Genomic DNA, 12,174 nt, shown 5'->3' with positions numbered 1-12,174 from the left:
TTTATCTTCAAGTTTTCAATTGTTTATTTTTTGAGGATAATCAGCAATGAGCTTTTGATATCCATGTTACAATCATTGTGCAATTTTGCCTAATGACACCCGGAATTAGTGTATTCAACTTCATGGTTCAATGCATGTTCTTTTATAAATATGACTACAAGGTAATCCTTGTTATCATATCTAGCAATACGCACGCTTCAAAGGGTTCAACAAGTGAGACTGAAATAATTCACCCATTTTATTGTTACTACTATGATGAAGTAAACTGTAGATGACTAACATTATATATCTTGATTGCCTAATTCCAGGTTGTCAAGCTACTACGAGGAGATGCCAATGTCCTTAAGTGGGCAAGGGCACAAGTGAATAATTCTACAGAAGACTATTGCATTGGATGAAACAGCAACAAATCAAAATTCCAACATCCAGTCTCATATCAATCTTGCCCTCCTCGATGTAGAAGATGACTCGCTATCGGTCAACAGTGATTTTGTAACAGCAAATACATCTCTTGAGGGTTACCTTAAAGGGAGATGTAGTCAAACATCAAGCTTCGATTGATGGATTCGAAAACATTATACTATGGTGATTACTGTTGTTTATTTCTTTCATGTTAGAGGTTTTGGATGAGAGGTGTTTTCTTGTACCCTCCTCACCTCTTTGCAACCAATGGTTACTCGAGATTGTCTTTTCGGGATTGTATCCACTATTCCTCTGATTGTTCTTAGCCAAAGGGTTATCCAATATAGAGCAAATTCACGATTGGTTATGTAGTTACATTCAAGACTTATTGTAATGCTACAGTTTTACATTTGAGTGAGCTTTCTTGTGGTCTTTGAAGTTGTGTAACTGTTCTCTCTGAAAGTAGTATGCAGGCTTACTTCAAATTTCATTCAACAGTTACTCCTTTATAAAACGCCTAATGTAGAATGTAAAGGCTAGACTAAGGATATGAATACAACAGTTACTCCTTTACATGGTTTGTATAGTGAACAAAGATTGAGCTTCTTAGATAACCACATTCATTCGGGCCTCTGGGTGAAAGATCTGAGTGAAAGATCCCGAAAAGATAATCAATTGTTTCCATTTTTTAGTTTCTTTTTTTTAAATATGCTTGTAACTGTTTTCAACTATGAGATATAAGCATGAACAGTGGTCCAGTAGCAACATTCCAGGTCAATGAATATTTAAGGCCAAAGGGGAATACTATTTACAATTATGTATTTCATTCTGAATTTGTTAGTAACGTTGGATGCTACGCCTTTGAGTTTCTTCTTCTTTTTCTTTTTTATTTTTAGAATAAGTTGTAGTCTAATATATATTTTTTAAGGAAAAAATGCTTCCAGCCCCCAAAAGCCAAGTGAACGTGCTTCCCACCACCAGGACTTGGTCAATGGGTGTTTTACCCCTAAAAATAAAGAATCTGTTCTCTGAGCCCCAAAACACAAAACACAAGATATTAAAACATGTGAAGACTATAATACCCTTCTCTCTCTCTTTCTTTTTTAATTAAAATATGATGATGATTATTTTATTATTTTTATTTTCTCTCTCTCTTTATCATGATGTACCAACAGTATAGCTGAAATGATTGATGAGGATTATTTTATTATTTTTGTTTTTTATTATTATCGTTGTTTGTATTGAGAGGTTGTTAAAGTTACGGGTTAATTGTTAAGGTTACGAGTTAATTGTTAATGTTACGGGTCAATTGTTAAGGTTATGAATCCTCTCTCTCTCTCTTTCTTTTTTTATTAAAATATGATGAGGGTTATTTTATTATTTTTGTTTTCTCTCTCTCTTTATCATGATGTACCAAAAGGATAGTTGAAATGATTGATGAGGATTATTTTATTATTTTTATTTTTTTATTATTTTGGTTGTTAATTTTTTAATGATTGTCTAATTTTATACATTTATGCGATCTGTATGAAAATAATTTAATTTTCAAAATCAACCAAACTTCGCTACCTAATGATAAAATGCAGAATGGTTTAGACAACTCGACAATTCAATCGGTGCTTAAAGTGCTTGTTTCGCTAGACAAGTCATTCAACAAAAAGAACAGTTACAATCTTCATAAGCAAGACAACGGGTTAACAAGACTTACATTTGTTGATAATGATGCAAACTAGATGAACGCAAGCACTATGGCTGCTGCTAACAGAAAGAAAGACGAGATAATTATAGTGCAACAAATGTACTATCACCCAATCAAGCACTAAATGAAAATTTATTGTTCAAATGTAGAATTTTTAGTTTATGTCTTTGTGTTTGATAAATTGCTTACATTCAATAATTTAATAACAAATCTTTTCCTAAATTAATTTTAAAATTTTATTAAAAAAAAACCACGTGCATTGCACGTGCATATCACCTAGTATAAGGAAAAATTCTCTAAGGACCCAAAATATGGGACCAGCAGAGATGACATATGAGGTGTCCCCCTCTTATTGCATAATGAACTGGCCATTATTAATGATGACCAGCTCATTATGCAATAGGAGAGGGACACCTTACATATTCTCCCTGTTGGTCCCATATTTGAGTCCCTATAGCAAAACTCTAATATAAGCTATCAAAAACATGAATTCATTTATTATTTCGCTAAAAAATGTACTAAAAAAATAGCCGTGCCATTGCGTGGGGCATAACACTAATTTAATATAGTCAATATCTATCTACAAGAGTTCACGCTGATTTTCAACAATCTTCATAGACATGAAATTTTTATCTAATTAGAAAAATTGTGACAGAAAATTTCCAATGCTATTTTAAAGATTCCTATCACTCGGTGGAATTGTGAGGACAAGATTCGATGGGCAATAATAGAAGATGGATGGTTTACTCTACGGAGTGCATACTGTAAAAGGGTGTTTGGTTCAATTTCTACAAATTATAGGAAATTTTTTTCACTAAAAATATGATTTCCTTACATTTCTTAAAAAAAATTATAGAAAAATTTTTGAGAAGTCAAAAAGTACTAATTTTCTTTTTTTTTACTTTGCTTGTTTGGTTCAAAACAAGAAAATGACCCATAACTTTATAGAAAATAGCAAGATTTCCTATAATTTGTAGAAATTGAACCAAACACCCACTAAATTTATAGAAAAGTATCAACTCTATAGAAAAATGTTAATGTGGTGTCAGATTTCTAGGTGATTTCCGCCCATTTTGAGAGTAAATTGATTTTTGTAAATTTTGGTACTTTTTTGTACTTTACGAAAAATATTTCTGTAAATTTTTTTGAACCAAACACAGTTTACGAAAATCTACATAAAATTTTTAATACAGAATTATCATTGTCAGATATTTTAAGAAAACTTTTCTATAAAATTGTGCAACCAAACCCCCCCTTAAAGCTATCCCAAGGCTTCGACGGTCCAACACCGTGCTGAAGAAAAACTATTTTGGAAGGCTTTATGGAAGGCTGATATCCCCACAAAAAATTAGGCATTTTAGATGGTGATCATCAAGTAAGATCGTTAAAATAAACTTGCATCCCTAATATGATAATTTTACAAAACTACCACGAAGCTTCGAGGGGTTTGCACAAAAAAAATACCAATATACCTTTTTTTAAAAGGGAATTATCATTTTTTTTTCACTAATTACCATGACTGAGGGTAAGTAGAGTAAATTGTTGTTTGCTTGAGACATGGTAGTCTTGTGAAAAATCACTTCCATGGCAAAACGAGCTCATTCCTGTTCGGATCAATATGAATAACACTATTAGGAGCTATTTGTTTCCATGTATTTTGCATCATTGGATTAAAAAAAAGGGACCAAACAAATTAAAAAACACCGATTTTTAGCAAATACATTAGTTGTTTGTTATTTTTTACATACAGAGTTGGGATTGCCACCTAAGATAAACGCATCAAACTTAATAATCTAAAATCATGCTGATTTCAACTGAATTTATAAATTTAATTACATATTCTCAACGAAATTAGTGTACAACCAAACAAAATTTGATTTAATTTTATCCACCATACTCATACATATCCTATTTAATATCCATCATAAAAAAACACGATTTTAATTATGAGTTTCTCAAAATCAATTGCGTGGATCAACATTAATTCACAAACCAAACACCCCCCCTATTCATCCGGATCGGGTTAAATGTCCAAACCCGATCCGACCCACTAGAGGTGTAGTGCCTGATCAAGACAATAACAATACATAGATGACGTAAATAAAACTACTTTAATAAGGAGTTGGGGAATTTTTGGACGTGAGATTCTCACTCGCTCACGCTCCTCTTCAGATCTGCAACTGCATCAAAATCTGGATTCAAAATCAAAAGGGCTTCAATCAAAAACCCCATCTCTTTGAGGTTAGCTTTCGATCGAGCTTGATTTCATGATTGATTTTGAGCTTTGTGATCCCCAATTGGATATTGAAACCCTAGTTTTATAACCTTCAGCTTCTGGCAACTGGAAATTTGTGGATTGGGGATTTGAATTATGAATTGCATAGCTAATGTTTGCAATACAATTGGGGCGCATTTAGTTCGATGCTGTGTAAAATATATTTTTTTTTGTCAATCAAGCACTTGATTACCATCATTCATATGAAATAGAAACAAGCTTCATTCAAAGATGTTATAAAATTTTGCCATTTTGGTCAATATTCAATTTGTATTAAAGATTACTTAGGACAAATAAGCGTGGTTCGGTTTCCAGGTACTAGATCTTAAGGTGGACTTCAGGAATCTCGTTAGTCGTAGGTTAGCACCCACGAGTTGGACTGATGGTTTCACCATCATCAAGCCCATTTTCGTTCTGATATCGTTCACTTATTGTTTAAAATTGGATACAAGTGTGAGAGCGATAAAGTACCTACCTAGGTTTCTTAGTTGATAAGAACAGCCAATTTGCGATGCTTTGTGTCCTTCTTATCAGCTGATTGTGATCCCAGTTGTATGCATTTTTCTCCATCATAGTTATTCTTTAGTACTTTCTATCTAATTATATCAGTTTATGCTTGATTGCAACATAATGGGCACGGATATCATTTAAACACTTCCTATTTCAGTTTTGCATGTCCAAGGATTTTTCTGATTTATTTGGAGGAAAATTTGGTTCCATATGTGATGGCTTCGGAGCAAGTTGAACCCTCATCTTTGCCATCTGCAACATCTCCTAATATTCAGCAGTCTACTTCTACTGGACAAGAAACTAGCGTACGAGATACACCATCCATTACTTCAGGCATATCCTCATGGGCCAAAAGCCTCAAAATTCCAAAGCCATCAGGCCAAGAAGATGGTAATGCAGGAAAATCACCTTTTGCACGTTTAACTAGTGGAATTGGACTCCGCCTGTCTCCTAAATCCTCTCCACAAGATGAAAGTGCTGAGGGCACTTCAACAGCTACAGAGCCAGGTGTTTTTGGATCTTTAACGAAAGGGTTTATGGACTCATCTAGGAGTGCAGTAAAGGCAGTGTCTGTCAAGGCTCGCCACATTGTATCTCAAAACAAAAGGAGATACCAGGTAACTTGCTGCTATGAATTGTCCTCCTTTTTTTTCAGTTAAGAACTTTAGTGTTTTCTGTTCATATTTGCTGGATGTTGGTTCTCCTTGGTCCATTTTTGTATAGTCCTCACTGTCACAATACACAACTTAAATAATGTTAATTCGCCAAATGAAGAATGCCATGTTATCCTTCGACATGGGAGTCTGTTTTATTTCTTTCACCTCATGGTCATCTTTGCAATGTGACATGAAATTCCATCTTTTTGTGAGCTTCTCATCATTATAAATGGTGTATATGTTTGAATATCATTTTGATTAACAGCCAAATTATGTGTTCAGTCATTTTTATGATTATAAGTGCATTTCTGCAACAAATGGGATTGTTACATGAAATGGATGTGTGTGTGTGTGTGTGTGTGTACACATGGTTTGATTTATATTCTTTTTAGCTTTTTTACATAACATCTTTATTCTTTTAATATATTGATTAACAATTATCTTTCCCTGTTTCTTTTTTTGTGAACATGCAAAATTCACTGCTTCAGTTGCCAAATTTCAGCCGAAGGCAGGTGTGAAGATCCAAATGTTGGATTTGGTCATTTTCAGTGTCATACAAGTCTTCACAGTCCATATAACTGATATTAAAACAAAACAACTGTACACTGATTAAATTATAGCAGAAATGCTAATGTGGGCTTTTCTATAGGAAGATGGGTTCGATTTGGACATGACATATATCACAGAGAATATTATTGCCATGGGTTTCCCTGCAGGTGACATGAGTTCAGGTTTTTTTGGATATGTTGAGGTAATGAGAAAAAGCTATCTTGCTGCTTCAGCTAAAAATATTTGTCCCTCTTCTTTACAGTCTATGTATGTCATGCAGGGATTTTACAGAAATCATATGGAAGAGGTTATGAAGTTCTTTGAAAGTCGTCATAAGGTATCCAGTTTATGTCTCTTGCGCAAACAGTAAATTATAGTTATGCTTGTCTGTTCGGCTCTTTAAGTGTTCCTTCATCATATGGTAGCTCTGTGCAAGTATACAATTAGCATAGATGATATTTTCTTACTACAATATTAAATAGATACTGAAAACTTAATTATAATAATTCTTTTCACAGGGAAAGTACAAAGTATACAACCTTTGTTCAGAGCGGCTGTATGATGCATCACTGTTTGAAGGAAAGGTATGCTTTAGTTTGCAAATACGTTGTACTCCCTATGCATCTATCAGATTTGAAGTGGAATTGATCAAAATATTTGTTTAGAGATTATAATGATAAAAACATCTAAACAGTCTTGCACTTGCATTTTTAGCTGTGTGTTCCATAACGTAGAATAACATAAAGAAGCACCGGCCTCATATTTTGGTGTCTTTGCATAAATCCTAAGTATCTTGCCATATTAGCTGTCTTCAAAAATCATTCCCTTCAATCCTTTTATCTCACTCTTTTCCGTGACAATCTGTATATAAATATTTAACATTTCATGTGTCATTCACTGTGTATGTACCCATCCTTAATATTATATCCTCTCTCTTTCATGAATGCAAATGAAAAAGGACGTGTGAAGATATGTTCCCAAATACATATCCATTGCGTTTGCTTATTGCTAATACTATGAGCTGTAAAGTTTTCAATACATGTACAGAAGTATATTAGACTTGCATTTTTTACAAGTAAACCTCATTCTTGCTGTGTTTCCTTACGGGAACCATCCAGGATGAACCTTTGCCCTCTCTATATCGCACTTAAAGAAGCAGTTTTCAGCAGTTTGCTCTATGACAATTAAATGTTATAAATTTCCTATGAATTTTTAGTTGTGAAATCTTTTTATCATGCTGACTTCGGAATAACCATCTTTTGTTTTTTGTCAATTTAGAATACAAAGAGAAGGCATCTGATGTATCTTCAGTTTTATGCTCAAACACATGAGCACATACCTGCTACTAAAATCTACTTATTTGCAATTACAACATCATCCTTGTGACATGAACCTACTAAAAGAAACACACTAAGTGGTTACAACTGCCTGATCTTGTTTGTTCTCAAGATTCTTGGCGTCACATTGATATTGCTACTTTCTGCCTACTACTATTATTCTTCTAGGTATTACATTACAGATTCTTGGTTATAAAATAACTGAATGGCACGAGTGTTTCACTATGTACTCTGTATTTTGCCCATCCTGTGACATTATTCTTGTTCTATGCTTCTGTAAATGCAAGCTTTAGAGTAGGTATATCAATTTTAATCTTTGGGATTCTGTGTGATCACTACGGCAATTTCTTTAGAGTGCTGAAGTGAAGCTAACAAGGAGGTTTAACATGTTTATTTTATTCCCCCACTGAATTTTTTGCTTTCCCCTGCGGACCATCTCATTCTGCATTATTAGCAGTGACTAGTCAGTATTACAAAAAATAACTAAAATGGTCGTATAAAAGATTTTAGTTTAAATTCGTCCAGACTACCTATAAGAAAATGATGCTATATGGCCTAATTTCAGTGTTAAAATGTTCTGACCATCGCTAGAAGTGTATGTTGAAACAGCTTATATTTTTGCATCTGAATAACTGCTGGTATTGTTAGTTATGAGTAATAGTGTAGTTTTATGAAGTTTGCTGAATCAGTTTGTAGATTGCAATATAACATGTATTATATTCTCAGGTGGCTTGTTTCCCGTTTGATGATCACAACTGTCCTCCAATTCAACTTATAACATCATTCTGTCAAAGTGCTTACTCATGGTTGAAAGAAGATATTGAAAATGTTGTAGTTGTTCATTGTAAAGCTGGCATGGCAAGGACGGGATTGATGATATCTAGTCTTCTTTTATATCTGAAGGTTAGATTTTATTGATTAATTTATCAATTTGCGGTGAGCAATAGGGAGAGGGTTGAATCAAGTAATTTACCCAAGTTGTTTTGACTTTTATGCTGTGTATTGTTCTACAGTTCTTCCCAACTGCTGAAGAATCGATGGATTACTACAACCAGAAAAGATGTGTAGATGGAAAAGGGCTTGTTCTTCCTAGTCAGATTGTGAGTCTATCTTTTACAATGATAAATTATGAATATTTTATTGGAATTTTGCTTTTATTTTCCCTTTCTCTTCAATTTGGTTCTTCCAGAGATATGTGAAGTATTTTGAACGCATCTTAACATACTTCAATGGTGAAAATCAACCTGGTCGTAGGTATGTTCTATGAGCATTTGTGGAGTGCTGTAATATTTTTAACTTGTTCTACAAGCCAGTAATAGTGAAATCCAAGGCTGAACGTCTAAATAAAGTTGTTTTCCTTACCAGATGTATGCTCAGGGGTTTCCGACTTCACCGATGCCCTTACTGGATCAGGCCTTCGATTACTGTCTCCAATCATAATGGTAATATCTTATCTTGCTTTAGAAAGTCATTTGTTATACCTTTGCAAAGAAAATTTGTTACCTGTTTGTGAAACTACCTAAAGATATATGATGCTTTTTGTATTTTCTTTTATTTATAATTGGTTACCGCTAGGTTTCTTTGAGCAAATTTGAGTTTTCAGTACAGATGCTGCAGATGCAGTTGTGGTAGTATCTTGGATAGTGCCGTGGGAAAGTCTTAGAAGCATAAGGACGACACACCTTTATATCTATCATCTAGCACATGATAGATTAAGGATGAAACCCCTTTTATATCTATCATCTAGTAAACGATTTGCATTCTTTGTTTTTATGAAATATTGAGATAAAAAAGCAGACTAAAATTTGATGGGACATTTTTATGCTAGTATTAATCAACATTTCTCAACTTAATTGATGATATTGAACTTCACTACCTAGAATTATGGATTTGGTCAGAACTTCCAAGGTTTTAAATATTTTAAAAAGATCATTTTCCAGCCTGTTCCTAACTCTGATTGGTTTTGATCTGTAAGATAGAGGGCTGATAAAATTGGGGATTATGGAGGTTCTAACTCAGCAATCAAATAAGATGTAGGGATTAATAGTGATGCATCTAGACATTGTCTGTCAAGACAACCTTACTATTTTGCATGGAAAATTTCATGAAGTTTTGACAGAGCGTGTGTTAAAGATTCTCCTGTTTGCATAAAGCTTTAAGAAAAGCAACTGCAGGCTATTTGTGTAAAAAAATTGCCAAAGCTTTAATTTGTTTGCTGACATGAGTCATTATCTGTTCCTTCAAATGATATATACTGTGGAGTTTGCATGATTGTCTTGTGACATTTGTTGAATGCAAGAGATCCTTATGCCTGCTGTTAGACCCTAGAGGGGGGTGATTAGGGTCTTATGCTAATCTAATCCGATTATATGCCAATAAAAATTAATTAACAAGTTATCCTAGCAAGTATGAAATATAACAATATATATGAGCTAGGATAAGCAATATGAACAATGAGATATATCCTATATGATGAATATATATATGTAAGGATATATAAACTACACAAGGGTAAATAATCTAAATAGGATAGTGGATGAAATGAATGAGCAATGCACAATTGGCGATATAAGATGAATGCAAAAACAAATACGCCAAAGACAAACTCAAACAAGCAATATGATCACGGAGTTCGGACCTTCCGTCCTACGTCTCCGCTCCCCACTCCCGGGGAGAAATCCACTATCAACCGGGTTTTCTACGTCACCCGAATAACGTTTACACCTCACACTCGGTTTTCTAGCTAACCGAAAACTTTACAATCAACACACTATTGTAATCCCACTCTACACCCACTAAGTGTTGGACCTAGCCGTGTCTCCCTCAAGTGCTCGGTTACAACCTCTCCCTAGGCACGTCAACCGACGCCACTCCTCTTGGGACGATCCCCGACTCTCACCACACACTCCTCACTCGGTGTACAAGTGTATTACAAAGTGAATCTCACAATAAGCACAATATAACAAATGATTGTTCTCAACTATGGATGAGAACTCAATTAAGCACAACTCAAAGTTACAATCTCTCACCACCCAACTATATTATGTATGTAAATACTAAAAGCTCAATGTGGGTGTGTGTAACAATGAGTAAAATAAAATCTAACTCAAATAGCAAACTAGCAATAATAAGAATATGAAAATCAATAATGAAATTGCTAGAGAAAAGAGTTAGAAAACTTCTCTATGAACACAAAGAAGAGGATGAAGGGGATTGAGAATGAATCACTCAATCTGCAGTGAAAACTTCCTCCTTTGTAAACAGAAACCCAAACTTAAACAAACAGTAAAACCCTAAACCCTTGTTTAAACACTTTGTTTAAAAACTTTTTGGATATCTTGAAAGAGAGCAGTAATAGGGTATTTATACCCACTCTAAATCTCAGTCAAAACCCTTAACAAAAAACAAAAACAGCCCCAACAAACAGTTCAGGAAATAGCCGTTGGGAAAGCAACGGTCATATAGGCGGTCGACCGGCGGGAATATCGATCGACCGACGGAGAGCAAAAACACGAAGAAACAGTTCTGGACCATCGTCGGTCGACCGGTGCGGTCGGTCGACCGCATCGGTCGACCGACCAACTCTCTGGACCATGCTGACGAAAGAACAAACGAGCGGTCGACCGGTGCGGTCGACCGAAAACTGATATAACAGAAAACTGGTTCTGAAAGCTGTTTTTCTGAATTTAAAATACTGTTTAAAAATATCAAACAAATTTTAAAAAATGTAAAACTTTGGGGAATGATTGTAGACATGATAATAAACATGCTACAGTGACTGGTTATCAGAAAGGACCTCCCAAATAAAAAATATCATCATTTTATAAAATAGTCCAAAACATGAAAATATGATATACTTGAATTTTGATGTTTTGACATAAACCAACTTTTGAAACTTTGTGAAATGTTTTTATAGACTTAGTAAAACATGTATAAACTGATATTGAAGTCTACAAACTAAGAATATAATATTTTCACAAAATTGCATATTCTATGCAATATATTCAAAACACTAAATACGATTTCATTAAATATAAGCTTGTTAAAGGGGAAATCATATATAGGCATATAAACATGAAACAAAATAGTATTTTAATATAAACCTATACTAATTTACCCAAGCTTGATCTTGATCTTCATTGTAGCTCAACTTGGTACACGTTACGGATGAAGCTTGAACTTGATCTTTAACTTGAATTGTATGTAGCTTCACTCCACAAATCCGCCAACCTCCTCTTGATATGATCGTGTAGGCTTAATCCATCCATCCTCCAACTACGTTGTTTGTTTACAAAACATAGGAATGCACAAACACTAGACAAACAACATTAGTGGTAAATTGTTTGTAAATCATCATCAAAACAAGAAAGCCAACACCTGCGAGTTGAAATATATTCTTTTCGTTTCAATTATAGTTTTCCTGATGACAGTTGACTTAGAGGCGTTACACAGAATATATAGTTGTCTTATTCTTTCCATACAATTACTATCAGAATGCTAGTTACACATGCCATTTTATCTTTGAAGAGGGAACCTTTACTAGTGTGAATTACGCATTATAACATGACAGGACTCCTTAGTTCTATAAATTTTTGTTTTTGCACATCCTGGAGTCAGTAAAAATCCTGATGTATTTTTTGTTGTCTTGCAGAGGTCCTCTTTTCGACTAAGAAACATCCAAGGACCAAGGACCTATCGGTATATAAATATTGACCTTATCATTTTTATTTTCTTTTAACTCTTATT

General features: G+C 34.1%; 1 protein-coding gene across 1 annotated transcript in view; it reads left to right on the top strand.

The window, feature by feature from the left end:
• LOC109819434 (phosphatidylinositol 3,4,5-trisphosphate 3-phosphatase and protein-tyrosine-phosphatase PTEN2A) overlaps positions 4,207–12,174 on the top strand; it is an 11,766-nt gene continuing 3,798 nt past the window's right edge. The window contains exons 1-10 of the mRNA XM_020385161.1: positions 4,207–4,342; positions 5,044–5,503; positions 6,192–6,293; positions 6,372–6,428; positions 6,610–6,675; positions 8,155–8,331; positions 8,442–8,528; positions 8,618–8,682; positions 8,794–8,870; positions 12,080–12,126. Coding sequence (XP_020240750.1) covers positions 5,102–5,503; positions 6,192–6,293; positions 6,372–6,428; positions 6,610–6,675; positions 8,155–8,331; positions 8,442–8,528; positions 8,618–8,682; positions 8,794–8,870; positions 12,080–12,126 — 1,080 coding nt within the window. The 5' untranslated portion in view covers positions 4,207–4,342; positions 5,044–5,101. The remainder of the gene's footprint in view (positions 4,343–5,043; positions 5,504–6,191; positions 6,294–6,371; positions 6,429–6,609; positions 6,676–8,154; positions 8,332–8,441; positions 8,529–8,617; positions 8,683–8,793; positions 8,871–12,079; positions 12,127–12,174) is intronic.

This window comes from Asparagus officinalis, chromosome 8 (genome assembly GCF_001876935.1).
Source record: "Asparagus officinalis chromosome 8, Aspof.V1, whole genome shotgun sequence".
In the NCBI taxonomy this organism is placed as follows: Eukaryota; Viridiplantae; Streptophyta; class Magnoliopsida; order Asparagales; family Asparagaceae; genus Asparagus; species Asparagus officinalis.
Note: the sequence above shows the minus strand (reverse complement) of the source record. Positions and strands in the feature narration are given on the sequence as shown.